At 44.0% G+C, this 25,165-nt stretch overlaps 2 protein-coding genes across 4 annotated transcripts in view; one reads left to right on the top strand and one right to left on the bottom strand.

Annotated features, from left to right (window-relative positions):
- The window catches only part of C1qbp (complement C1q binding protein), an 8,045-nt gene extending 3,311 nt beyond the window's left edge, over positions 1–4,734 (top strand). The window contains exons 3-6 of the mRNA XM_070001694.1: positions 2,539–2,632; positions 3,802–3,897; positions 4,091–4,213; positions 4,340–4,734. Coding sequence (XP_069857795.1) covers positions 2,539–2,632; positions 3,802–3,897; positions 4,091–4,213; positions 4,340–4,489 — 463 coding nt within the window. The 3' untranslated portion in view covers positions 4,490–4,734. The remainder of the gene's footprint in view (positions 1–2,538; positions 2,633–3,801; positions 3,898–4,090; positions 4,214–4,339) is intronic.
- On the bottom strand, positions 4,707–25,165 carry Rpain (RPA interacting protein). 3 transcript variants are annotated; one of them, XM_070001697.1, is made up of 7 exons: positions 25,065–25,165; positions 23,402–23,572; positions 21,671–21,731; positions 11,821–11,932; positions 11,611–11,674; positions 7,959–8,099; positions 4,707–4,909 (listed from the first exon to the last, which is right to left on the bottom strand). In XM_070001697.1, the coding sequence occupies exons 2-7, from the start codon at positions 23,555–23,557 to the stop codon at positions 4,880–4,882; spliced, it is 564 nt and encodes a 187-aa protein (XP_069857798.1). In that variant the 5' UTR covers positions 23,558–23,572; positions 25,065–25,165; the 3' UTR covers positions 4,707–4,879. The 3 variants fall into 3 exon arrangements, with proteins under 3 accessions (XP_069857798.1, XP_069857797.1, XP_069857796.1); XM_070001696.1 differs by lacking the exon at positions 25,065–25,165 and adding an exon at positions 25,011–25,058; XM_070001695.1 differs by lacking the exon at positions 25,065–25,165 and adding an exon at positions 24,660–24,993 and having other exon boundaries at positions 4,708–4,909.

Raw genomic sequence — 25,165 nt, 5'->3', positions numbered from 1 at the left:
TCCATGATCCATTTTGTTTTGACTTTTGTTATGGTGTGAAATAGGTTCTGATATGTTTGCCTAGTGTATAGTGTTTCTTTTCTTTTCTTTTCTTTTTGCCAGTACTGGGGCTTGAACTCATGAGCTTCTGCTCATGGCTAGCATTCTGCCACTTGAGCCACAGCACCACTTCCAGCTTTTTCTGTTTATGTGGTATTGAGGAATTGAACCCAGGGCTTCATACATGGCAGGCAAGCAGTCTACTACTAAGCCACCTTTCCAACCCTAGTACATTTTAAAAAAAATACCAAGGTCTCCTGTGTATTTGGTAACTTAACCATTTTCCTAAAGCGAATTTTGGCTTTAAAAGTTCTGGCCAGGCAATAATCCCTGCTACCTACCCAGGAGGCTGATACCTGAGAATCACTGTTCAAAGCCAGCTCAGGCAGAAGAGTCTATGAGACGGCTCTAGGTAACCATCAGAAAACTGGACATGGAGGTATGACTCAAGTGGTAGCATGCTATCTGTGAATTGAAGAGCCAAGCAAGAGCATAAAGCCCTGAATTTGAGCCTTTATACCAATGCACAATAAATGAAAATAATGTTTTAAAAAAGTTATCACAATCCTATACCCAGCAGCTCTGCTTGAACCACTGATTCAGATTAGACATGTCTGCCATTCTTCCATAGAAAAGTGGCAAGGCACAATTCCAGGGAACAGTATTTAGTGCCTTGCACTGTGGGGTTGGACCTACACAGGAATTTTGACTTAACTTTTAGAACATGATTTCAGTTGTCCTAGTTGGTGATTCTGGCCTCTTTTATGATTGTGAAGAATGAATCAGTACTGTAGCATATTCTTCATGAAGCCTCCTCAGGAGCAGTTTTTTTAATTTGAAAGTTTTTTAAAATTTGTTATTAAAGAGGTGATATAAAGAGGGGTTACGTTTACATGCATCGGGTAATAAGTACATTTCCTTTCTCAAGACTGTCATCTGTTCCCTCATTGTCTCCCCTTCCCTCCCTCCCATCTTCTCCCATGAGTTGTATAATTCACTTTCATCAATGCTCAGTGCACTCCACTGCTGCACTTTTTCATCTTTTGTCTTCAGATGTTGTGTCCTCCCCGCACCCTCCCATCGATATGCACATGAGTACACTGTATATAGGGTAAAGAACACAGAATCATCAGAAAAAGAAAAAACAAAAATCCTTTGTTTCCATATCTTTGGACTTTCGGTATATATATTATACATGTGAAGAGGCGCTTGGGTATTGTACCTTTGTGATTCTCTAAGACCATCCTCTTGTGATCTCACTATATGTGAGACCCTGTGTAATTTGTCATATCCCAGTGCATCTTAGATCTAACTTCTACATATCAGAGAACATGTACCACCATTTGTCTCTGATCTTGGCTTACCTCACTTAACATTAGTTCTAGTTCCATCCATTTCCCTGCAAAATGACATTATTTTATTTCTAATGGCTGTGTAAAATTCCATTGTATATAGGTAACACAATTTTTGGATCCACTCATCTGTTGTGGGGCATCCGGGTTGTTTCCATATCTTGGCTATTATGGTATACTTTTTTTGTTGTTAGTCGTGGGTCTTGAACTCTGGGCCTGGGTGCTGTCTCTGCACTCTTTAGCTCAAGGCTAGCACTCTACCACTTGAGCCACACACCACTTCCAATATCTTGGCTATCATATAAATAGTGTAGCAGTGAACATGGATGCACAGGTGTCCTTATCACCTGGCTTATAATGTTCAGGGTAGATGCCTAGGAATGGTATTTTGAGGAGCCTCCTGACTGCTTTCCAGAAGGGTTTATACTGAAAGTTTTTATTTTTATTTATTTATTTATTTATTTTTTTGTCGGTCGTGGGGCTTGAACTCTGGGCCTGGGCGCTGTCCCTCAGCTCTTCAGCTCAAGGCGAGTGCTCTACCACTTGAGCTACAGCACCACTTCCGGTTTTTCTGGTGGTTTATTGGAGATAGTCTCACGGTCTCTCCTGCCTGGGCTGGCTTTGAACCACGATCCTCAGATCTCAGCCTCCTGAGTAGCTAGGATTACAGGCGTGAGCCACCAGCGTCCGGCTATACTGAAAGTTTTTAAAGGAGCCTCTTGTCCATCTCACCACTTCTCACTTCTACCCAAGAGTCCCCTGGGGATGCATGGTATACAGTTTCAGCTGGCTGTGGCATGAAATAAACAGTGGGCATACTGCAGCGAGGACTGGGATGTTTGCCTGATGGGACAAAACCCAGGAATGGCTATTTGGCTGATATAAATTAATCTTTCCTTTATTGGATGTGTTGTGTGATGTTGGGGATCAAACCCAAAGCCTTGCACATCCTAGGTAGACATTTTACTTCTGAGGTTTACCCCAGCCAGTTCATTTAATTGCCAGTCATTGGTACACTTTAATGTGTCTCAGATAATTCTTAAGTATAGTCAATTAGGCTTCAGACATTATTTCAAGAGATGTCTGTAGCAAGCCCATTTTAAATTACTCTACACCTTGCCTATTGTGTTCTCACTTACCTTTCTAGGATCACTGTTACTTTCAATATTAACAACAGCATCCCTCCAACATTTGACAGTGAGGAGGAGTCCACGCAAGGGCAGAAAGTTGAAGAACAAGAGGTAAGCCCTAGGTGCTCTGGCTAGCCTTTGTCACTTTTTTGTGGGTTGTGGGGCCTGAACTCTGGGCCTGGGCACTGTCCCTCAGTTCTTCAGCTCAAGGCTAGCACTCTACCACTTGAGCCACAGCGCCACATCCGGCCTTTTCTGCTTATGTGATGATGAGGAATCGAACCCAGGGCCTAATGCATGCAAGGCAAGCACTCTACCATTGAGCTACTTTCCCAGCCCCCCTCTGTCACTTCTGATAGGCAAGAACTTATACTTCATTATAAAATTCCTGTACAAGTCCCAGCCTTGGGGATCAATGATTTGGGCCAGCCTTAACTCCAGGGCATTGGCATTTTCTTTCCCTGTTGCTGACTACATTGCTGCCTGCAGTCTCAGGCCTGTAATGGTTCTCTTGACCTCAACACTTACTTTATCACTTGAGCCCTGTCTCCAGCCTTGTTTTTCAGTGGTTACTTTGGAGTTACTGCCTCGTGAACTTTTTGCCGAAGCTAGCCTTGAGTCATGATCCTGCTTCAGTCTCCCTGGTAGCTAGGATTATAAACATGAACTACTGCTGCCTGGTTTCCTGTGTTCTCTTAGTAGAAAGGAATTTACCCCTTTCTGTGATGGGACCCATCAGAGATTATAATTAGGAGGGTTCTACTTAACCCAAATAGGGAAGACTGAGGCCCCAGTCATTAATATTTAGCCAAGTGAAACACTTTAGGAAGTGATTTGCCTGGCCCAGAAACCCACCACTATGATGGCCAAAGGTCTCCAGACTATCGGATGGAAGGACCTGGCATGAAGCTCTTGTGAAATGCACAGCTGTCATCTTTCTGTCCTGGGACTTCATTTCACAGCTCATCATGAGAAAGGTTTAATGTCATTTTAAGGATTGTCACTTAGCCAAAGCCATGTGTCAGACTTTGAGTGTGCTCTGTAATAAAGGATTGGAGTCAAGTTGGAAGGGGGTCTATAAGGAAGGGCTTTAGGCCACCTCTGATGTGTATGTGAAGAAGCCAGCCTACGAAGATGGAGATCTGTTAACTGGAGCTAGAATTCTAAAACTTACTCTTAAATCCATTATAAAAAGTGGGGAATGAGGCATTAATATTCTGTTATTCCAGGCATGGACCCTCCCAACAAGTGGCATTGCTGACTTGTTTTTGTTTCCCCAGCCGGAACTGACATCAACCCCCAATTTTGTAGTTGAAGTTACAAAGAGTGATGGCAAGAAGGCCCTGGTACTGGACTGTCACTATCCAGAGGATGAGGTATGTTGGGTGGGGTGCCTCCTGGGACCTCTGTAGTCTCTTTATTCTAGCAGGTACTCCAGGCAGAAGATTAGTGAGGGTGAGGAGGGAACAAGATTAGAACCTGGGGAAATTCAAACTATTAACCATTTCTTTGCATAAATCTGGCTTGTTTTGGGAAACTTAAGTTTCTCTAAATACTGTTTTCTTTCAGATTGGACAAGAGGAGGAGGCTGAGAGTGACATTTTCTCCATCAAGGAAGTTAGCTTTCAGGCCATGGGTGACTCTGAATGGAAGGATACGAATTACACACTCAACACAGATTCCCTGGACTGGGTGAGTTTGTTGGGGTCTTGGAAGATAGGGTCCTAGCCAGTTCAAGGCCAAGAAGAAACAAACATTTTCATTTTAATTGGCGTTAGAGATTGTCTTTTAAAAAATACTAATAAATGTTCTTCCCAGGCTTTGTATGACCATCTAATGGATTTTCTCGCGGACCGAGGAGTGGACAACACTTTCGCCGATGAGCTGGTAGAGCTTAGCACAGCCCTGGAGCACCAGGAGTATATCACCTTTCTTGAAGACCTCAAAAGTTTCGTTAAGAGTCAGTAGCACTGTGAGAGATAGTGAAGGCCTTAATTTCACAGCTACATTTGGCCAGTGAGCAAGACTACCCTGATAACAGAATCATGTGCTTTTCAAATGGTTATCCTCATTATCATGGGGGGAAAAGAGCAAGTTTAAATTATTGACACTGCATTCACATTTACTATTCATCCTGTATTTTTTTCTGTACAAATTTATTTCTGGATTTTTGTATAACCTGAGACAATAAAATTGTTTTATCTCCTCCAAAATTGTTCTTGTATTTTCTATGCATTGAAACACCACAACGGAGTTGTTTGAAACTTTTAATATAAAATAAGTTATAAATAAGTGGTTTGTAAACAGAAGGCCCCTTTTGTCTTGAACCCAGAAAAACGATGTGTGCCTCAGTTGACTCTAGAGGATCACAGCCCAAGTGTCACACACCTAGTCAGGAAAACAAGTTAGCATAAATTGAATCTGGTCAGGAAGAGCTATCAATATAGGGTTAAAAGTCATGATCAGGTAGCAAGACCAGCGTGGGGAAATTCCCAGGACTATTTCAGTAAAAAAGCTGGGCCAGGTATTGGTGGCTCACACCTGTAATCCTGCTACTCAAGAAGCTTGAGATTTGAGGATCATAGTTTGAAGCCGGCCTGGTCAGGCAAGTCTATGAGAAAAAACTGGGTATGGTGATTGTGTGGCTGCCAGCCAAACTACATGGAAAGCGTAACCTGGATCTAGGTCCAGGTTGACCTGGCAGGGAGAGGGGGGCAAAAAATGAGACTTTGAAAAATAAAGCAGAAAGAGCTGGGATTATGATACAAGCGGTACAGTGCCTGCCTGCCAAGCTCAAAGCCCTGAGTACCCCCCCTTCTCCCCATCTAAAAATATGTCATCATTGACGTTTACACTCCTTGGTATTCAACATATCAGTTATGATTGTCAATGAGAGAACTGTCATGTTTTATCAAAGACTTCAGAGATAGCTCTATTCGAGTTTGTCTGGACCTCTACTCTGCAGTGCCAAACAACTATACTGAAGCCAGCAGTAGCAATTCAGGCTTCAAGCTAAGACTGAGTCCTGAATAGTCAAATATCTTATACCCTCACAAAACAAGTGAACAGAAAGATCAAAATGTGACATCTTGGAGCCTTCACTACAGGCAAAACAGCCCCAAGGACCATCAATTCCACAGACCTTCCCTTTATCTCCTGTAAAAGGATTGGTCAGAATGAGTAAAGTGACTAGGTTCCTTGCCAGTTCAGCCCCACCACTCTGCTAAGGTGGGTCCCATAGGTAACAATCCCTGCCAAGAGGTGGCTCAGCACATTCTATCCCTAGGACCAACTTCAGACCACATACCACAAATGCTCCAAGTCGTTGTTCAGTGTTAGCATCTTGTACTTCACAAATAGTGAGGTCTGGGGTAGAGTGGGCTCCAAAAGTGTCTACATCTCAAGATGTTGAACTTGGAGACTACTGAATCAAATTTTGTCATTCCCTGCCCCGTGCCTCCCCCCTCCCCTCTGGCCCCAACTCCAGGTTCTCATCTTTGCTGTGACACTCCTTACCCAAAATGATTTTTCCCTGTCTCTTCTAGAGCCAGTGCTGTCTGTCATGTTATATCACTGCTGCACAGCGCCCACTTTCCAGACCACCATTTCGTTTCACCACTGCTCTGAGTTACAGGGCCCTGAACTCCCAGTGTGAGTTCTCAATAAAAATGCAGACTAACCTGTAGGTGTACATGCAGTAATTAGTTCATTTCTTAAGTTTTTAAATGAATGAAGATCTTGCTATATTATTCAGGCTGATCTTGAATTTCTGGGCTCAATTCTTGCTTTAGCTTTCCCAGAAACTGACTACAGACTGCATAATCATATTTGGCCACATTTGCTTTTTAAATTTTTTTTTCTCAGTTTTGGGGCTTGAACTCAGGGCCTGGGTGCTCTCTCTGAGCCTCTTTGTTCTTAAAGCTAGTGCTCTACCACTTTTAAGCCATATCTCTACTTCTGGTTTTCTGGTGGTTAACTAGTCTCATGGAGATTCCTGCCTAGGCTGGCTTCGAACCCGGATCCTCAGATCTCAGCCTCCTGAGTAGCTAGCATTACAGGCATGATCCACCAGTGCCTGGCCACACTTGCTTTTTTATATTTTAGGTAAGGTCTTGCTGTGTAGTCCAGGCTGGCTTTGAACTCTTGAATTCTCTTGTGTCATCCATCCTAGTGCTGGGATTTCAGAAGTGCACCACCACCATCACCACCTCTTTCCTCTTTTCAATTGGCTCTTCCATTCTCTTGGGTTCTTGGTCCAAAGCTAACACTTCAAGGAGGTTCACACTAGCGCAGCTACCATCTGTGGATGACTCATTCGTTTTCTTAGAAGTTGAGGCCATGTGGACCTGCCTTTTTAGCTGCTCTGCCTCCACTTAAACTAATTAGTAAACACATATTAAGCACCTATTCACATGCCAGCCACTGGGCATAAAAATAAAATGTAGTCCTTGCCCTCAAAGACAGAGACATATGAAGCAGAAACCAGCATACAGGAAACATGGCCTCAGCTACAGCTGGAGCTACAGCCCAGAATCAGTTGGCTGATTCCATGTGGAGGCAGACTTTACTGAGCATCTGGCACGACCTAGTGCTCAATAATGCCAAAATTCCCTTGTCTGAGACTCTGAAGCTATGACAACATTGGTATATATTATACATTTGCAGTACACTAATTGTGAGACATCAGTTCCTTTACCAAGCCTATAAGGCCTTTAAGCCAGATGGCTCCTGAACCCTTCTGTGTGGTCCTGTCCTTCAACCTGAATTACCACTTGGGGCAAGAAGCTAATCTTGGACTTTAGTGACGCCTTGCTGAGTGACCTTGCTGAGTGCTATCGTGCTGTACTTCCTATACTTCACCTGTCTACAAAAGTGATACATGGCCACTGGGATTTCATGGTTGTGACCTGGTTTAAGAAGTGCCACGACCATTGTTGCTGATCCAGCAACAAAGCAGGTGGTGTAGCCAGGTGTCCCAATACCCAGAGCAGTGGTCTGCCATAGAAGTGACTAGTGACCTTTTTTTTTTGTTTTAATTTGAGGCAGAATTTTTTTCTTGGGGGCGTGGTATGGTCGTGCGGCCTGAACTCTAGGTCTGGGCGCTGTCCCTCAGCTCTTCAGCTCAAGGCTAGCCCTCTACCACTTGAGCCACAGCGCCACTTCCAGCTTTTTTCTTTTTGCTTATGTGGTGCCCAGGAATCGAACCCAGGGCCTCATGCATGCAAGGCAAGGCTCCACCACTGAGCCACCTTCCCAGCCCCTTAAGGTAGAATTTTTTAAAATTTAAGGCTGACCTCAAACTTGTGAGCCTCCTTCATCAGCCTCTTAAGTACTATGATTGGTTATGGGTATGTGCCACCCTGCCCTGCTAACATGTATGGAAATCATGCTGAGGCCCTGATGCTCTTGCCACTACTGGGTCCTGTGGGAAGCTTACCAGACAATTCATGAGAAGACTTGGTTTTTCTTCTGTCCCACCAGTGACTGAAAACTGAGGTGTATGAGGACAGTGTGTGCTGTGTTCATTTATACTGTCCTCCAAAGAGGAACGAAGCTTCTGCTCTGTTAACTCTGGACACTAAAAAAAAAGTTCAACCACAAACTAATCTTAATTACTTCATAGCAAACAGATTGAAACACCTGATTCCTCATGCCAACCAATATAACCTCAGCTCTCTGGGATGGCTTGATTCCATGGGGTGTTAAAGACAGTCATGAGTACATGACTGTGCCAGGATCTTCTAACCAATTTCCATTTACTCACATCTCCAAATTAACACCCTCCATTCCTGCTACACAACTAGACTGCCACTGTGGCAAGAATACCCAGAGCCTGCCAGCTTCTTTCTAACCTCCCTCTGCTTCTGCCCTCCCCAGCCTCCTGTGTCCTTACCAGGAACCAGTAGTGTCTGCTCCCAGATCTGTTTGTGCTAACTGAACTTGCTACTGTAACTCTGTGATTTAATTATGTATTATATAAATCAATGATAGTGTACAGTTTCTTTTCTTTTCTTTTTTTTTTTTTTTTTTGCCAGTCATGGGGCCTGAACTCTGGGCCTGGGCGCTGTCCCTCAGCTCTTCAGCTCAAGGCTAACACTCTACCACTGGAGCCACAGTGCCACTTCCGGCTTTTTTCTTTTTGCTTCTGTGATGCTGAGGAATCGAACCCAGGGCCTCAGGCATGCAAGGCAAGCGTTCTACCACTGAGCCATCTTCCCATCCCCTACAGTTTCACTTTTATAATTAGCAGAAAGTTTAGGAAAACACTCAAAGAAATGAATTAACTTTTTTTTTTTTTTTTGTCGGCCGTGGGGCTTGAACTCTGGGCCTGGGCGCTGTCCCTCAGCTCTTCAGCTCAAGGCGAGCGCTCTACCACTTGAGCTACAGCGCCACTTCCGGTTTTCTGGTGGTTTATTGGAGATAGGAGTCTCACGGTCTCTCCTGCCCGGGCTGGCTTTGAACCGCGATCCTCAGATCTCAGCCTCCTGAGTAGCTAGGATTACAGGCGTGAGCCACCAGCGCCCGGCTGAATTAACTTTTTTTTAAAGCTATTAATTAGGGGACAGATGAAGAAAGAGAGCCACTCATGGTGGCTCAAGCCTATAATTCCAGCTAAGGAGGCTGAGATTGGGAGGATTGAAGCTCAAGATCAGCCCAGGCAGAAAGTTCATGACAACCTAACCCAACCAAATTCAGGATGCAGTTGGCCCATACCTGTTATTCTGGCTATGGCAAAATGCATAAATAGGAGGATCACAGGCTAGCCTGGGGAAAATATAAGAACCTATCTCAAAAATAAGTTGGTACCCAGCTTACTTAAGAGTCCTAGCTATTTAGGATGTAACAAATAGCAAGGATGCTCTAGCTATTTGGAATACCAAGACTCGGAGGACTGAGATTTGAAGCCAGCCCAACCTAACTTAGCCAGCAAAATTTGGATAAAATATCAGCCATAAGCAAAGAAATATCACAACTAGGAGGGAAGGGATAGTAGGAAGGAAACAAAGGAGGGCATAACAATGTTCAACAAGAAATGTACTCATTACCTTACTCATGTAACTGTAACCCCTCTGTACAGCCTCTTTACAATAAAATAAAAAAATTTTGGGCTGGGAAGGTGGCTCAGTGGTAGAGTGCTTGCCTTGCATGCCTGAGGCCCTGGGTTCGATTCCTCAGCACTACATAAGCAAAAAGAAAAAAGCCAGAAGTGGTGCTGTGGCTCAAGTGGTAGGGCGCTAGCCTTGAGCTGAAGAGCTGAGGGACAGTGCCCAGGCCCAGAGTTCAGGCCCCACGACCAGACCCCCCAAAAAAAATTTTTTTAAAGAAACAAAAAAGAAATATGACAACTTGAGGTCCTGAGTTCAAGCCCTGGTATTGGTACAAAGGGTTGGAACTGTGGCTCAACTCGTAGAGCAGCTGCCTAGACAGTATAAGTCTCTAAAAACTCTAGTACCAACACACACACACACACACACACACACACACGAAAGAAATGCTAAATTCACATATTCAGCTTTTCTAATCCCCATTTTCTTGACACAGGGTTTCATTACAAATATTCCAGGCTTAGCCTTGAACTTGGAATTGTCCTACCTCAGCCTCCCAAGTTCTGGGTTTATAGACATATAACACCATGCCTAGTACTGTATCAGCTTCTTGACCAATTTTATAGAAATGAAATCAGGATTTTGACTATGCATTACAGGAGCTGCTTATGTTAAAAAAAGTTTTCAAAGTTATCTCAAACTTACCATAAAATGTTTTATTTTTATAATTTGCCACTTTGACTGCTAAAGGAACTTCAGCAAACTTGAGGTAGCCATTGTTTCAGAAAAGCAGGCTTCTGCTTTGTGTGTGTGTGTGTGTGTGTGTGTGTGTGTGTGTGTGTGTGTGTGTGTGTGTGTGTGTGTGTGTGTGTGTGTGTGTGTGTGTGTGTGTGCGCGCGCATGTGTGCAGTAGGGATCATACTCAAGGCCTTGCTTTAGCTAGGTAAAATGCTCTACCACTTGAGCCATGCTCTTGCTCTTTTTCAAACAGGGTTGCACATTTATGCCTAGGCTGGTTTAGGCTACAATCCTATTCTTCCTGAATAATTATAATGACAGGAGCATACCACCAAACCCAGATTTTTATTGGTTAAGATGGGTCTCACAAACTTTTTACCTGAGCGGCTTCAGGCTGGTCTTCCCAATCTCAGCCAACCAAGTAGCTAGAATTACAGGCATGAGCTACCATGCCCTGCTTCTTCATTTTAAGATCATTGAAGTTTGCATTCTGAATACTAGTGTACCTTCATATTCAAACAATCTTTATGTGGGGCTGGGAAGGTGGCTCAGAGGTAGAGCGCTTGCCTTGCATGCATAAGGCCCTGGGTTCGATTCCTCAGCACCACATAAGCAGAAAAAAGCCAGAAGTGGTGCTGTGGCTCAAGTGGTAGAGTGCTAGCCTTGAGCTGAAAAGCTGAGGGATAGCGCCCAGGCCCAGAGTTCAAGCCCCATGACTGGCAAAAAAAAAAAAAAAAAAAACCTTTATGTAAGATCAAATGCAAATAATTCAGTCCTAAAGTGGGGTCTCTAATGATCTGAAGCAGTAGTGGTTCTCTAGGGGTCACAAAAGACTTGATCTATAGTTTTTGCCAAGTTCCAAGCTGTGTATATTCTCACCATGGCTATCTGTGCTAGCAGTCATAAACACAAAATTGAAAAGAGAGGTGCACAGTCAGCACTAGCCCACCATTGCAAAGTCTTCAAAAAGTAGATGTATGTGGGAAGAGGTGGCACAGAAATCTTTGTGTGGCACCGGTGACTCACATCTATAATCCTAGGTATTCAGAGGCTGAAATCTGAAGACGGTGGTTCAAACCCAGCCCTGGTAGGAAAGTCTATGAGACTCTTATCTCCAATTAACCACCAAGCTACCACTTCAAGCCACAGCTTCAAGCTTCAAGCTATGGCTTGAAGTGGTAGCATACTAGCATTATATGAAAAAGCTCAGGGACAACACCCAGACCCTGAGTTTAAGCCTCACAACTGATAAAAAAAAAAAAAAAAAAAAAAACTAAACCAAAACAAAACGTGTGGAACACTTACATGAGATGGGATGTTCAGGCCACACTGACACACGACCACACCGTTTATTATGCTCACATTGTACCTAGAAGCAGATTTAAGATCCCAGTTTGTTGAAGCTAGCAGATCTGGCTCCTCAAACCTTTCCAGGCAACCAATTTGGATGAGAGAAGATCCCATTCACCTTGGAGTGGGGAGTAGGAATAATGCTGAGGTTTTACAAACTCTTACTTTGTACACACAGGGCAGATGAGGGGGTTTGTTTCCCACTCGGCCAGCATGACGCTGAGGCACTTCTCATCAAACTGCAGGCTCTTCTCGTACTCCAGGAGGATGGACTGCTCTGCAGGGCAGAAGGGGGGGGGGGGGCTGCCTTGTACTTAGTGCTTCCCATTCAGACACTTACTTTACCCAGGGAGAAAGTCAGGCAAGACCATACTCAACAGTCATTGCTGTTTACTGCTCTCTCAGACTACCTTCATTATACTGGATCCTTCCCCTCCTACTTGCCACCTCCTTGAGGTGGAAGTATAAGGGACAGGGCACTTTCACATACCTCTGGAGGTCATAGGACAGACATATGGAATGTCAGACTCCTGGGGAGCAACTTGGAAAGAGCTGACACAGATCAAAGTGATCAGTTTCCCAATGTCTGGATACTCTTGATCCATGTTGTTCAGATTCTGTGTGTCCACTCATTCTGCAAACATGCAGTACCTAGTATGTACTTTAGTCATCAGAGTACAAAGATTAAAAAGAAAGTCTGCCTTTGAAGAGCTTACCACACACTTTAGGGCAAGGGCCAGCAAATTAAAGCCTCACTCATTTGTTTATATAGTAACTGTTAACTTTTCTTTAATTGCAACAAACAGACACCATATAGACTACAAAGTCTAAAATGTTTACCTTCCTGTCCTTCATAGAAAAGTTGACAATTTCTTCTTTGGACTTATTGTGGAAGAGAGTAGATTCTGTTATATAGTCCAGGCTGGCCTAGAACTCACAATCCCTCTGCCTCAGCCTTCTAAGTAGCTAGGATCACAAGTGTGGACACCAACCCTGCCTTCCAAACCCTGAATGTTTCTTCTGTTTGTAACACAGTAAATAATCACTTTAGAATTTTTAGTTATACACCACCACAGGAATCTTTAGTGAGTACTAAGTTCTCTGCTTCACCACTAACAAGTTTTGTAGATGAGAAGGGGAAGCAAGATTTTTTTTTTCACTTTTTTTTTTTTTTATTGTAAAGATACTATACAGAGGGTTACAGTTACATGAGTGAGGTAATGAGTACACTTCCACTTCCTCTTGAACATTGTTACCCCCTCCATTGTTTTCCCCCTACCATCCCCTCCCTCCCTCCCTTCCCCAAGGTTCATTTTTTTTTTTTTTGATTGTGATTAAGTGATTACTTAATTTCCGGAAATTCACAGTATTGTGGAATAATGATGCTCATTTAAAGTCACAAGTTCATTCTAACTTTCCTGGAGCAAATTGTCTATCACAGTCTGTAATATATAACGGTGCTCATATGTTATATACCATATATGTGATCAGCAGCATGGGGATATTTAGTAGTGGTTCAACCAGATGAGTGGGAGTTCTTTGTTTCTTAAGTCCTGTTAGTTTTGTCATATCACCTAACATTTTGGATTCATCATCCACTTATCAGGGAGACCATGTACCGTTTGTCTCTTCGTTCTTGGCTTACCTCGCTCAACATGATTCCTTCTAGCTCCATCCATTTCCCTGCAAATGCCATTATTTTGTCATTTCTAATGGCTGCATAATATTCCATTGTGTATAGATACCACAATTTTTGGATCCATTCATCTGTGGTGGGGCATCTAGGTTGTTTCCATATCCTAGCTATTGCGAACAGTGCTGCAATAAACATGGAGGTGCACGTATCCTTGTATATTGGTTCCTGTTGTTCAGGGTAGATGCCTAGAAGTGGTATGACTGGGTCGTAAGGGAGGTCAATCTTTAGCTTTCTAAGGACCCTCCAGACTGCTTTCCAAAGTGGTTGTATGAGTGTACATTCCCACCAGCAGTGTAATAGCGTTCCTCGTTCTCCACATCCCCTCCAGCATTTGTCGTTGGCTGATTTGTGGATGTGGGACATTCTGACTGGGGTAAGGTGGTATCTCAGGGTTGTCTTTATTTGCATTTCCTTCACCACCAGGGATGATGAACATTTCCTCATGTGTTTCTTTGCCATTTTTATTTCTTCATTTGAGAAGTCCCTCTTTAGTTCCCTTGCCCATTTAGTAATTGGTTTGTTGGGTTTGGGAGGGATTAGTTTCTTGAGTTCCCTGTATATACAGGATGTTAACCCCTTGTCTGATATATTGCTGGTAAATATTTTTTCCCAATTAGTTGGTTGTCTTTCTAGCTTGGTTGCGATAGCTTTATCTGTGCAGAAGCTTTTTATTTTAAGGTAGTCCCATTTGTCGAGTCTCTCTCCAATTTGTTGTGACCCTGGGACTCTGTTCAGGAAGTTCCTTCCTGTGCCTATTAGTTCAAGTGTCTCTCCTACTCTGTCCTGCAGTAGTTTCAGAGATTCAGGTTTAATGTTAAGGTCTTTAATCCATTTTGAGTTGATGTTGGTGCATGGTGATAGGCTGGGGTCCACTTTTAGTTTTCTGCATGTGGCTGCCCAGTTTTCACAGCACCAGCGGTTGAAGAGGCTGTGTTTCTTCCATTGTATGTCTTTGGCTCCTTTGTCGAATATCAGCTGGCTGTAGGCCTGTGGGTTTATTTCTGGATCTTCTATTCTGTTCCATTGGTCTTCGGGTCTGTTTTTGTGCCAGTACCATGCTGTCTTTGTTATTATAGCTCTGTAGTAGAGTTTGAAGTTCGGCATGGATAGCCCTCCCATATTGTCTTTATCCCCTAGAATTGTTTTGGCTATTCTAGGTCTTTTGTTGTTCCATATGAATTTTTGGACTGTTTTCTGTATTTCAGTGATGTACGTCATTGGGATTTTAATAGGAATTGCGTTGAATTTGTATATTAGTTTTGGAAGTATTACCATCTTTACTATATTAAGTCGGCCTATCCAGGAGCATGGGAGGTCTTTCCATTTCCTAGTGTCTTCTGCAATTTCTTTCTTTAACTTTTTATAGTTCTCATTAAATAGTTCTTTTACATCTTTGGTTAGGTTAATTCCTAAATATTTTATTTTTCGGGAGGTTATTGTGAATGGGGTTGCTCCCTTTATTTCCCTCTCTTCCTGTACATTATCAGTGTATAGGAAGGCAACTGATTTTTGTGGGTTTATTTTGTATCCTGCTATTTTGCCGAAGTGATTTATGATTTCTAAGAGTTTGGGGATGGAGTTTTTGGGATCGTGGAGGTATAGTATCATGTCATCTGCAAAAAGGGATAGTTTAACTTCTTCTTTCCCTATGCGTATCCCTTTAATGTCTTTTTCTTGCCTTATTGCCCTGGCTAAGGGTTCTAGGACTATATTGAAGAGGAGTGGAGACAGTGGGCATCCTTGCCTTGTTCCTGATTTTAGGAGAATTGGTTGCAGCTTTTCCCCATTAAGTATAATATTGGCTATTGGTCTGTCATAAATGGCTTTTATTGTTTTTAGAAATGTTCCTTCTATTCCTATTTTCTCCAGAGCTTTTAGCATGAATGAATGTTGAATTTTGTCAAAGGCCTTTTCTGCATCTGTAGCGATAATCATGTGATTCTTGACCTTGGCTCTGTTGATATGTTGGATTACATTTATTGACTTATGTATGTTAAACCATCCCTGTGTCTCTGGGATGAAGCCTACCTGGTCATAATGAATTATTTTTTTTATGTGTTTCTGGATTCTGTTAGCTAGAATCTTGTTAAGGATCTTTGCATCTGTGTTCATCAAGGAGATTGGCCTGTAATTCTCCTTTTTGGTTGGGTCTTTGCCTGGTTTGGGGATGAGTGTGATATTGGCTTCGTAGAATGAGTTTGGGATAGCTCCTTCCTTCTCTGTTTCTCTGAAGAGCTTGAGGAGTATGGGTATTAGTTCTTGTTTAAAGGTCTTATAGAATTCTGCTGTGAATCCATCTGGTCCTGGGCTTTTTTTTGTTGGAAGACTTTCGATAGCTTCCTGTATCTCATTATAGGATATTGGCTTATTTAATTGGTTAACTTCTTCTTTGCTCAGTTTGGGCAACTTGTATTTCTCTAAAAATGCATCCATTTCTGCCCGATTTTCTTCCTTTAGAGAGTATAGCTTTTGAAAGTAGTCTGTTAGAATTGTTTGGATATCTTGGGTACGTGTGGTGATGTTTCCCGTGGCATCCCTAATCCTATTAATATGGGTTTCCTCTCTTCTTTTTTTAATTAATCTAGCCAATGGGCCATCAATTTTGTTTATTTTTTCAAAGAACCAGCTTTTTGTTTGGTTTATTTTGGTTATGGTTTTCTGATTTTCTAATTGGTTAATCTCTGCTTTTAATTTGGTTATCTGGCTTCTTCTAGTAGCTTTAGGTCCCATTTTTTCCTGTTTTTCTAGCTGTTTTAATTGCAACATGAGATTATTTACTTGGTCTGTCTCCATTCTCTTGATGTGGGCACTGAGGGCAATAAATTTGCCCCTCAGGACTGCTTTTGCTGTGTCCCACAAGTTTCTTTGTGAGGTGTTTTCATTTTCATTGAATTGTAGGAAATGCTTTATTTCTTCTCTGATCTCTTCTGTTATCCAGGCATTGTTAAGGAGTGTGCTGTTCAATTTCCATGTATTGGAGAAATTTCTGCGGTATGCTTTGTTATTGAGAGCTAGCTTGATTCCACTGTGGTCAGATAGGATACAGGGGATTATGTCGATCCCTTTGTATTTGCTTAAGTTCCTTGCATGAACTATGATATGGTCTATTTTGGAGAAAGTTCTGTGAGCTGCTGAGAAGAATGTGTACTGTGTTGTTTTAGGGTAAAATACTCGGTAGATGTCAGTTAATTCCGCTTGAAGTATGGCCTCTCTTAATTCGGTAGCTTCTTTGCCAATCCTCTGGTTGGTAGACCTGTCCTTTGGTGAGAGTGGTGTGTTAAAGTCTCCTAGTATTATCGTATTGGGATCTATTTTATTCTGTAAGTTTGAGAGCATTTGTTTGACATATCTGGGTGCACCAATATTTGGGGCATATAAGTTGATGATGGTTATATCCTCCTCTTGGATTGTTCCCTTTATTAATATGTAGTGTCCGTCCTTGTCTTTCTGTACTGATTTTAATGAAAAGTTTATTTTGTCAGATATCAGGATAGCTACACCTGCTTTCTTACTGGGGGCGTTTGATTGGTAGATCCTTTTCCACCCCTTCACTCTGAGTTTGTTTGTATGTTTGGCTGAGAGGTGGGTCTCCTGAAGGCAACAGATGGATGGGTCTTGTTTTCTTATCCAGTCCTCAGTTCGTTTTCTTTTAATTGGCGAATTCAGCCCATTTATATTAAGAGAAAGTATAGAGAGATGCATTGTTGTCCCTGCCATTCTGTTTTCCTAAGTTTTTCTTTTTTCCTTTCCTCCTGTGCTTGCTCAGTTAGACTTTGAGTAATGCCTGTTTGGGGCAGGCCCCAGTTCCTGGCTGCTTTCTTCAGGTTGTGTCCCTCCTCTTAGAATTCATTGTAATGCTGCCTTAATGTTTATGTATTCATTTAGTTTTTCTTTGCTATTAAAAGTTTTCAGTTCTCCATCAAATGTGAATGCTAGCTTTGCCGGGTAGATCAGTCTGGGTTGGCAGTTATTGGCTCTCAGGGCTCGTATGGTGCTTTCCCAGGCTTTTCTTGCATTCATTGTTTGTGTGGAGAGATCTGCAGTAATTCTTATTTTTTTCCCATTGTAGTATAGCTCCTTCTTCATTTTTGCTGCATGCAGGATTGTTTCCTTATTATTCAGATCTATCATTTTTACTATAATGTGTCTAGAAGTGTTTCTCCTGGGGTCTTGCTTGTTGGGTGTTCGATAAGCTTTTGTGATGTAGTTAAGATGGTCGTTTTTGAGGTGGGGAAAATTTTCATTGATTATCTTGTTAAATAGGTGTTGCATTCCCTTGCTCTGGAATTCCTCACCTTCGTCCACTCCAATTATGCGAAGGTTAAATTTTTTAGCATTATCTGCTTGCTCTTGAATATCCCTTTGGTTTAATTTGAGTGTTTTTTCCATATCAGTCACTTTTTGGTCCAGTTGGTGTATTCTGTCTTCTGTATCTGACACCCTACCTTCCATTTCATTCACTCTGTTGACAGTGGCTTCTATTGTGGTTTGCATGGAGGAAATGGATCCCTTTATGGATTCAATGTTGGTTCTCAGAGTACTGATCTCACCTCTCAATGAGGTATGCATTACCTCTAATTTGGCATTTATCTCACTTCTTACTGAGGTTTGTGCAGCTTCTATTTTTGCATGCATCTCTTGTTTGATACCCTGTATCTCTTTGGATAGTTCATCCTTGTGCTCTTTCAATTTCTGATCAATTTCTCGCTTTATTTCTTGAGTCATTGCCTCCAGCAACCCTTGGAAGTAGCCTTTGTCTTCCATTCCTGCTTTGCTCCCACTGGGGCTCTCCCCTGTGTGGCTGCTGGCTTTTGAGGTGGGCTTGCTGTCCTGGGTGGTAGTAAACCTTGTGATTTTTCTCTGTGATTTTCGCATGGAGGTTCAGGAGACTGCTCTTCAATTTTGTTTTGGTGTGTCTGTCTTTGCTTGGTTGCTGATTCTGTATTGGTAGAGAGAGTCTGTGCCTGATCTGGGTTCTGTTGGGAGCCTATTTCCAGCTGCTATTCTGACTTAGGATTCTCAGCTCTCTGCTGTAGATTGCTGGCAGTTCCCGCCTTTGGAAGGGTTGAGCAGCCTAGACTGCTTGTGTTTGCTCCTACAGGTGCTCTTGTGAAGAACAGATGCTCTGGATGCACTCTCCCAAATGCTGGAGTCTGCTATGAGCTCCTGATGTGTTTTTGTTTATTTGTTTTGGGCTGGTTGTGGGCTTGAACTCTAGGTTTGGGTGCTGTCTCTCAGCTTTTCAGCTCAAGGCTGGCACCCTACCGTTTGAGCCACAGCACCACTTCTGACCCTTTTTGCTTTTGTGATGCTGAGGAATCAGATCCAGGGCCTCATACATCCAAGACTATCACTCTATTGCTGAGCCGCCTTAACAGTCTGAGCTCCTGCTTACTATCAGGTGCTGGCAGCCTGTGTTGCCCAATTCCCAGTCTAGGGTATATGGGTGGAGTTTTGGTGGGGTTTGGGCTTCTCTTGTCCTGGGCCTCCAGGTCTTTTGTTGTCACAGGCGTGCTTCCCGGGGGAGTGTTGTTTCCTGGTTTTCTCCCCTCTGTTGAGGCGTATGCTCAGCTTTTTACTTCAATTGGGAGGAGTTGGTTGTGTTGTTCAGGCGCCGGATCCCCGGGCCTGGTTCCGGCCCCAGCCTGGAGCGTGCTTGTTAGGCCTGTGCTGATGTGTATACCACCTAGGTTATGCAGCCTGGAGCGCACTCGTTAGGCCTGTGCTGATGTGTATACCACCTAGGTTATACAGCCTGGGGGACACAGTTCAAATTTCTTCTACTGTTGGTAGTCTTGACCCAGGGGCAATGTTCCTGGCTTGGGCATTTAAGCTCCCTTCCAGGGGTGCTCTTGCTCTAGCCTGGCCAGCTGAGTGTGCTCCACGGGCTGGTGGAGCTCTCAAACAGTTCCCAGTTTTAGTGGGTCCTGTGGTCTGGGTGCTGGGGTAGGGAGTCTAGGTCAGGGTCTGGGGATTCCCTCCAGCTCTGGTCTCCCTTGAGGGATACACTTCCCCTGTGGGGTACTCACCCTGGAGCTGGTTGTTTCTGTGTGGTGTAGGTCGTCAGTTGTTGTTGCAATCCGGGCTGGGTTGGGCGGTGGTGGCTCTGTGTGATTCTTTTCTGTCTCTGCCTCTGTCGAAGCTGTCGGGTCAAGAGTGTCCACGCTCAGGCAGCTTCTTCTCAGTACCTCTGGGGCCCGAGTGACCCCGCCGGGTCGTTGCGATCGTGATCGGGCGGGCGGGTGGTTTGCAGACAGGACCCTTTGTCGCACTGCTGGCACCGAGCGGCTTTGGCGGGATGGAACCTCTCTGCTCGGGTGGAGAGTGCTGGATCGTTGCGATCGCGATCAGGTGGGCCGGGTGGTCTGCTAGCAGGTCCTTTTGTCACTCTGCTGATGCCGAGAGGCTTTGGCGGGATGGAGCCTCTCTGCTCGGGTGGAGAGTGAGGGGTGGGGGTGGGATCCTCGTGGAGACTCCGGCTGGTAGGTTTCTCTGTTCCTGGCGATCTGCTGTTCTGCAAACCAGTACCTGCTGTTCTGAAAGCGGCCCCCTGTGTCTCTGCTGTGTCTCTGCTGTGTCTCTGGGGCTCCCCCAGCCCCCGCCGGGGCCGGCTGGCCGGCGGCTTGGCGCACTGCCGCGCGGCCAGTAAAGGTTGGGGGAGGGGTCTTCGCTTTTCTCTGTTTTGAAATTCTTCTTTTTCTCTCTTTCTTTTTTTGTTATTCTCCGCCTCTGGTTTTTCTCTGAGTGTTCGTCTTTTTGTTGTTGTAGGTCTCTTGGGGAGACTAAGCGTAGGAACTCGAACTCTCTTTTTGGTTGGAGAGAGCTGTGGCGTTTCCCTACTGCCCCGTCGCCATCTTGGTCCCCCCTCACTCGGGAAGCAAGATTTTTAAAAGATACTAAATCAGGTGCCAGTGGCTTACTCTGGTAATCTTAGCTATACAGGAGGCTGAGATCTGAGGAAGGATCCTGGTTTGAAGCCAGCCTGGGCAGAAAAGCCTATGAGGCTCTTGTATTCAATTAACTCCTCCTCCCCCCCCCCCAAAAAAAAGCCGGAAGTGGAGCTGTGGCTCAGTTGGTAGAGTGCCAGTCATGAGCATAAAAGCTCAGGAATGGCCAGCACTGGTGGCTCAAGCCTGTAATCCTAGCTACTCAGGAAGCTGAGATCTGAGGATGCAGTTCAAAGCCAGCCAGGGCAGAAGAAAAGCTCAGGGACAATTTCCATGCCCACATTCTGACTTCTAGCCCCAGAACCAACACACACATACAAAATTAACTAAATAAGAAATTTACCGGGGGAGGGGGGAGGCTGGGAAGGGATGTGAAGGGTAAACAAAGGAGGAGGCTGCAATGCTTGGTAAGAAATGTACGCATTATCCTGCCCATGTAATTGTAACTCCTCTGTACAGTATGTTCACAAATAAAATTAAATTAAATAAAAAAAAAAAAGAAATTTACCGTCTGAGTGGAGTCAATAGTAATCACAACAGCTACTCGTATAACAGTTATTGGTCTTTAAATCCCATACATATTTTCACTATTATGATCTTTACTGCAGAGAAAAAGGAGCTGAAAACACAGGAGATTAAGTGCTTACTCAAATTAAACTGAAAGCTGAGACGTGACCATCAAGGTATGGCTCTTGCATTGCCATAACAGCTAATTATTATTGCATTCTATGTTATAGATAGTGCTTTTAGATTTCTATATAAATTATTTCAGCCTTACAACACACTAACTGGGTGTGGTGGTACACTTGTAATCTCAGCACTCAGAAGGCTGAGTCAGGATTTTAACCTCAAGGCCAACATGGGCTACATGGCAAGACCCTTTCTAAATAAATAAGTAAATAAATTTATGCACCAAACAACGAACTTCCCTCTCAAAGTTGTAGGATAAGTCTATCATTTCTATTTTATAGATGATAAAGATTGTACAAGGTGCTAAATTATGCATTCTGCATGGTGCTGTGGACACCTCAAGTAGTGGTTGATCACAAAATCCCAGGGAATCAATAAGCATTTGAGGAAAGATGATATGTAAGCTGAGCAGAGCAAAAGATCTGACCATCCACCCTCTAAAGTGACAGGAAAGTCCATGAGACTCTTATCTTGAATGGACCACCAGAAAACCATAAGTGGAGCTGTGGCTCAAAGTAGTATAGAACTAGCCTTGAGCAAAAGAGCTCAGGGACAGTGCCCAGGCCCTGAGTTCAAGCCCCACAATCAACAACAACAACAAAAAAGAACAAACTCAGATTCCAGGGCAGAGCAATATTAGAGTAACTACATCTACACTGGAAGGACTATTCCCTGGAGTTACCTTCATCAATCAACTCCTGTTGGATTTCCTCCAGCAGCGCTAGGTGCACTGACAACCCCGACTGCAAGAGAAAGTGGAGTTACCTCAAGTCTGAAAATAGTAGAACACTTGCCTCAAATATGAAGCCTCAAGTCCAATCCCCAGTACTGCCAGAAAACAAAATCAAACAAAGAAAACAGCCCAAAACTTCAAATCAAAACCCAAAACTCTAAATCTACCACCAAGCTGCAAAGTGATGCATACTTGGAGGGGTACTTGAAGATTTACCTGATAAAACTGGCTGAGTCCTCCCATAGAATTTGCTGACAATTGGGGTAATGTGGTCATGCTAAGAGGTCATCAACAAATGGTCAAATTACCCAGTGTCAAAATAACCACCAAATTTGGGGGGTATAGAGAAACAATTAAATATATGTTCTTTCAAGGATATGTAACTATAGGAAAGAACCCAGTCCTTGTTAAGACTGACTGAGGCAATTAGCAGTCTGTAGGCAGGACCCACAGATGCCACTGATAAATGCATCATTACATGATGCCTTGATGGTTTCAAAGCAGTTTCCTAAATGTTTTGTTACATAGATCTCAGAATGACGGTAACACTACTTTTTTCCTTTCCTTTTTTTTTTTTTTTTCAGTCATGGGTCTTGAACTCAGGGTCTGGGCAACTGCTCCTGAGCTCTTCTGCTCAAGACTAGCCATATCCCACTCTGAGCCACAGAACCACTTTTGTTTTTCTGTTGGTTCACTGGGAATAAGTCTTATGGTCTTTACTGCCTGAGCTGGCTTTGAACCACAATCCTCAGATCTCTGCCTTCTTTGTAGGTAGGACTACAGGCATGAGCCACTGGCAGCTGGCTGCGCTTTTTTTTTTTTTTGGCAGTACTGGGATTTGAACTCACTACCTTGTGCTTGCTAGGCAGCACTCTACCATTTTAGCCGCACACACAGTCCCTCCCACCTTTTAAGAGCAATTCCCAGTTCATGCCTGCAGAGTCAAAATCTCTAAAAGGAGATAAAATAGAAATGTATTTATTTTTATTTATTTATATTTTGGTCAATCGTGAGGCCTGAACTCTGGGCCTGGGTGCTGTTCCTCAGCTCTTCAGCTCAAGGCTAGCACTCTACCACTTGAGCCACAGTGCCACTTCCAGCTTTTACTGCTTATGTGGTGCTGAGGAATTGAACCCAAGGCCTCATGCATGCAAGGTAAGCACTCTACCACTGAACCACCTTCCCAGCCCCATTTTTTTAGTTTTGTACGTCATTATGTTGCAAGGATAATGCAGGTCTACATAATATAAAAAAAAAAATCAAACATTGAAGGAAGAAGAGGCTGGCTGTTAGTATTCTGCTTGGGGGCTGGGAGGTGGGTCACTGGGTTTTTTTGTTTGTTTGTTTGGTGCCAAGTCTGGGGCTTGAACTCAGGGCCTGGGTGCTGACCTTTAGCTTTTTTTGCTCAAGACTAGTGCTCTACCATTTGAGCCACAGCTCTACTTCCAGCTTTTTGATGTTTAATTGGAGATACAAGTCTCATAGACTTTCTTCCCAGGCCTGACTTAGAACTGCAATCCTCAGATATCAACCTCCTGACTAGCTAGGATTACAGACATGACCAACCAACCCCTGGCTGGTGGACTGTTTTAAAGGACATGGATAAACAAGTATTTTAAAAAGATACTTGGAGTTCTTCACAGTGTAACCCCATCCCTGAAAACACAAATCCCAACTAACCTGAGTCAAGGGCTCTGGACAGTTCTCCATAGACTGTAAAGAATTCCATTCTTCCTCCATTATCTCTTGCACTAAAAGCTTATCTGGAGTCCTCAATGGCATATTGCCACCAGCTTGACGGTACTTGTTCAGGAGCCTTTCCCGGCTGTTTCTCATTCTCTCCAGACATCCCTTAGGGAAAAAAAAGCAGGAAAACTTGGGGTGGCTGTGGGGGGGTGGGGGGAGAGGGGATAACTCATACATATGAAAATGGATGCACTGTACATATAAACTATTTTCTTTTGCCAGACCTGGGGTTTGAACTCATGGCACTGTGCCTGAGCTTCTTTTTGCTCAAGGCTAACGGTCTACCACTTGAGCCACAGCACCACTTCTAGCTTTTTCTGTTTACGTGGTACTGAGGAATTGAACCCAGGGCTTCATGCATGCTAGGCAAGCACTCTACCACTAAGCCATATTCCCAGCCACTGCTTTGTTTTTAAGTGGCAAAAAATTCAATACATAACCTAAAATTAAGAGAAGGGGTGAGTTAAGAGGGGTGGGTGAGAATGCTGAAAGGGGTGACATTGATCAAGATGCACTGTATTCATAAGTTGCTTTGGCGAATGGCAACTCCTTTGCCTAACTACTTAAGATAATTTTTAAAATTCAAAAAAAAATCCTACAATGTAGAGAATCACCCTCATTTCCCTCAAAATGTCAGCGCCCACGACCGTGCTGCACATTATCTTTCTAATATTGGGTTATTTTCCAGGGCTATATCTATCACTTCAGCGATTCTTTCTTAAGAAAGAGGCAGTATTTTTACTCTCTGTGAACTCTGCTGACTTCTGAAGCCAGAACTAGGGTGAGGTTCGACTTTGCCGGCATTCACTGAGCACTCTCCAGAACACAAACAACTATGTCGCCGGATAGGTGAGTCCAAAGCGCTAAGGGACCCCAGCAATAGTAGGTGATGCCGTTATCTGTATAGGTGTGAAGGGTGCGGTGTCACCATCACACACAGAATTTGAAGAAAGCAGAAAAGCCCGAATCCAACACTAAAACTTTCTGGGATGGCGTTCACCAGGGCTAACGCCACACTCGGGGGGCCGAAGGAGGCAGCGAGGCCGCGGCCATACCCGCCCCAAAGCACCAGGCTGGGCTCCGCTGTCCACCTCACCAGCCCGGCGCTCACAAGGCAGGGCGGAGGTAAAGGCAGGGCCGACGGCCGACGAGACAGTGCAGGGAAGCGACCCAAGCCCAGCTCCACACTCACCAGCCTGAAAGCCTCCTTCCAGGGCGGCGAGCCCACCTGTTTATACAGGGAGCGATGCGGAGAGCCGCCGGGCCCCGACATCTCTTCACCCATCAGCGGCCCCTCCAAGTCCCGCCCTCGGAAAGCGCGCACGGAACTATGGAAGTTGTAGTTTCTGCGTGAGGGTCGCAAAGGTTTCTGGGAGGCGTGTTACCAGCCTGCCTCACGCGGAGGCAGACCTGGGAACCAAAACATTGAAGTGGATGTTGAGTCCACTGGATGATGAATGAAGAGATCTGTGAAGTGAACCCAACTTGCAGCGAGGAATTAAGTGCCGAGGGAAAGTTCTAGACGGCTGGAATCCAGACCTACCTGTCCAGCTAGCTACAGTTAAGTGTTGCTCACCGGTACTTTTAACTAACTGACCTCTTAGTCCCGCCCTCTTTGGCTTCAGAATTCATATTGGGCTGACGATTGGCCTTTCTCAGACGGTGCCGCCATCTGATAAGCTCCGCTTCGGCCCGCCC

Source organism: Dipodomys merriami, unplaced genomic scaffold (genome assembly GCF_024711535.1).
Source record: "Dipodomys merriami isolate MVZ:Mamm:240054 unplaced genomic scaffold, mDipMer1.0.p SCAF_59, whole genome shotgun sequence".
Taxonomy (NCBI): domain Eukaryota; kingdom Metazoa; phylum Chordata; class Mammalia; order Rodentia; family Heteromyidae; genus Dipodomys; species Dipodomys merriami.
The sequence above is the reverse complement of the archived record's forward strand: the minus strand, read 5'-3'. Positions and strand labels throughout refer to the sequence as shown.

Bases quoted from the DNA above. Each gene is read 5' to 3' on its own strand.
- Rpain (XM_070001695.1), bottom strand. From the start codon at position 24,752: ATGGGTGAAGAGATGTCGGGGCCCGGCGGCTCTCCGCATCGCTCCCTG. The intron at 11,933-21,670 runs GTAACTCCAGGG...TCTGCCCTGCAG, and splicing joins ACAGGAGTTGATTGATGAAG to AGCAGTCCATCCTCCTGGAG. The intron at 11,675-11,820 runs GTAAGAGTTTGT...ATCTGCTTCTAG, and splicing joins ATCTGCCCTGTGTGTACAAA to GTACAATGTGAGCATAATAA.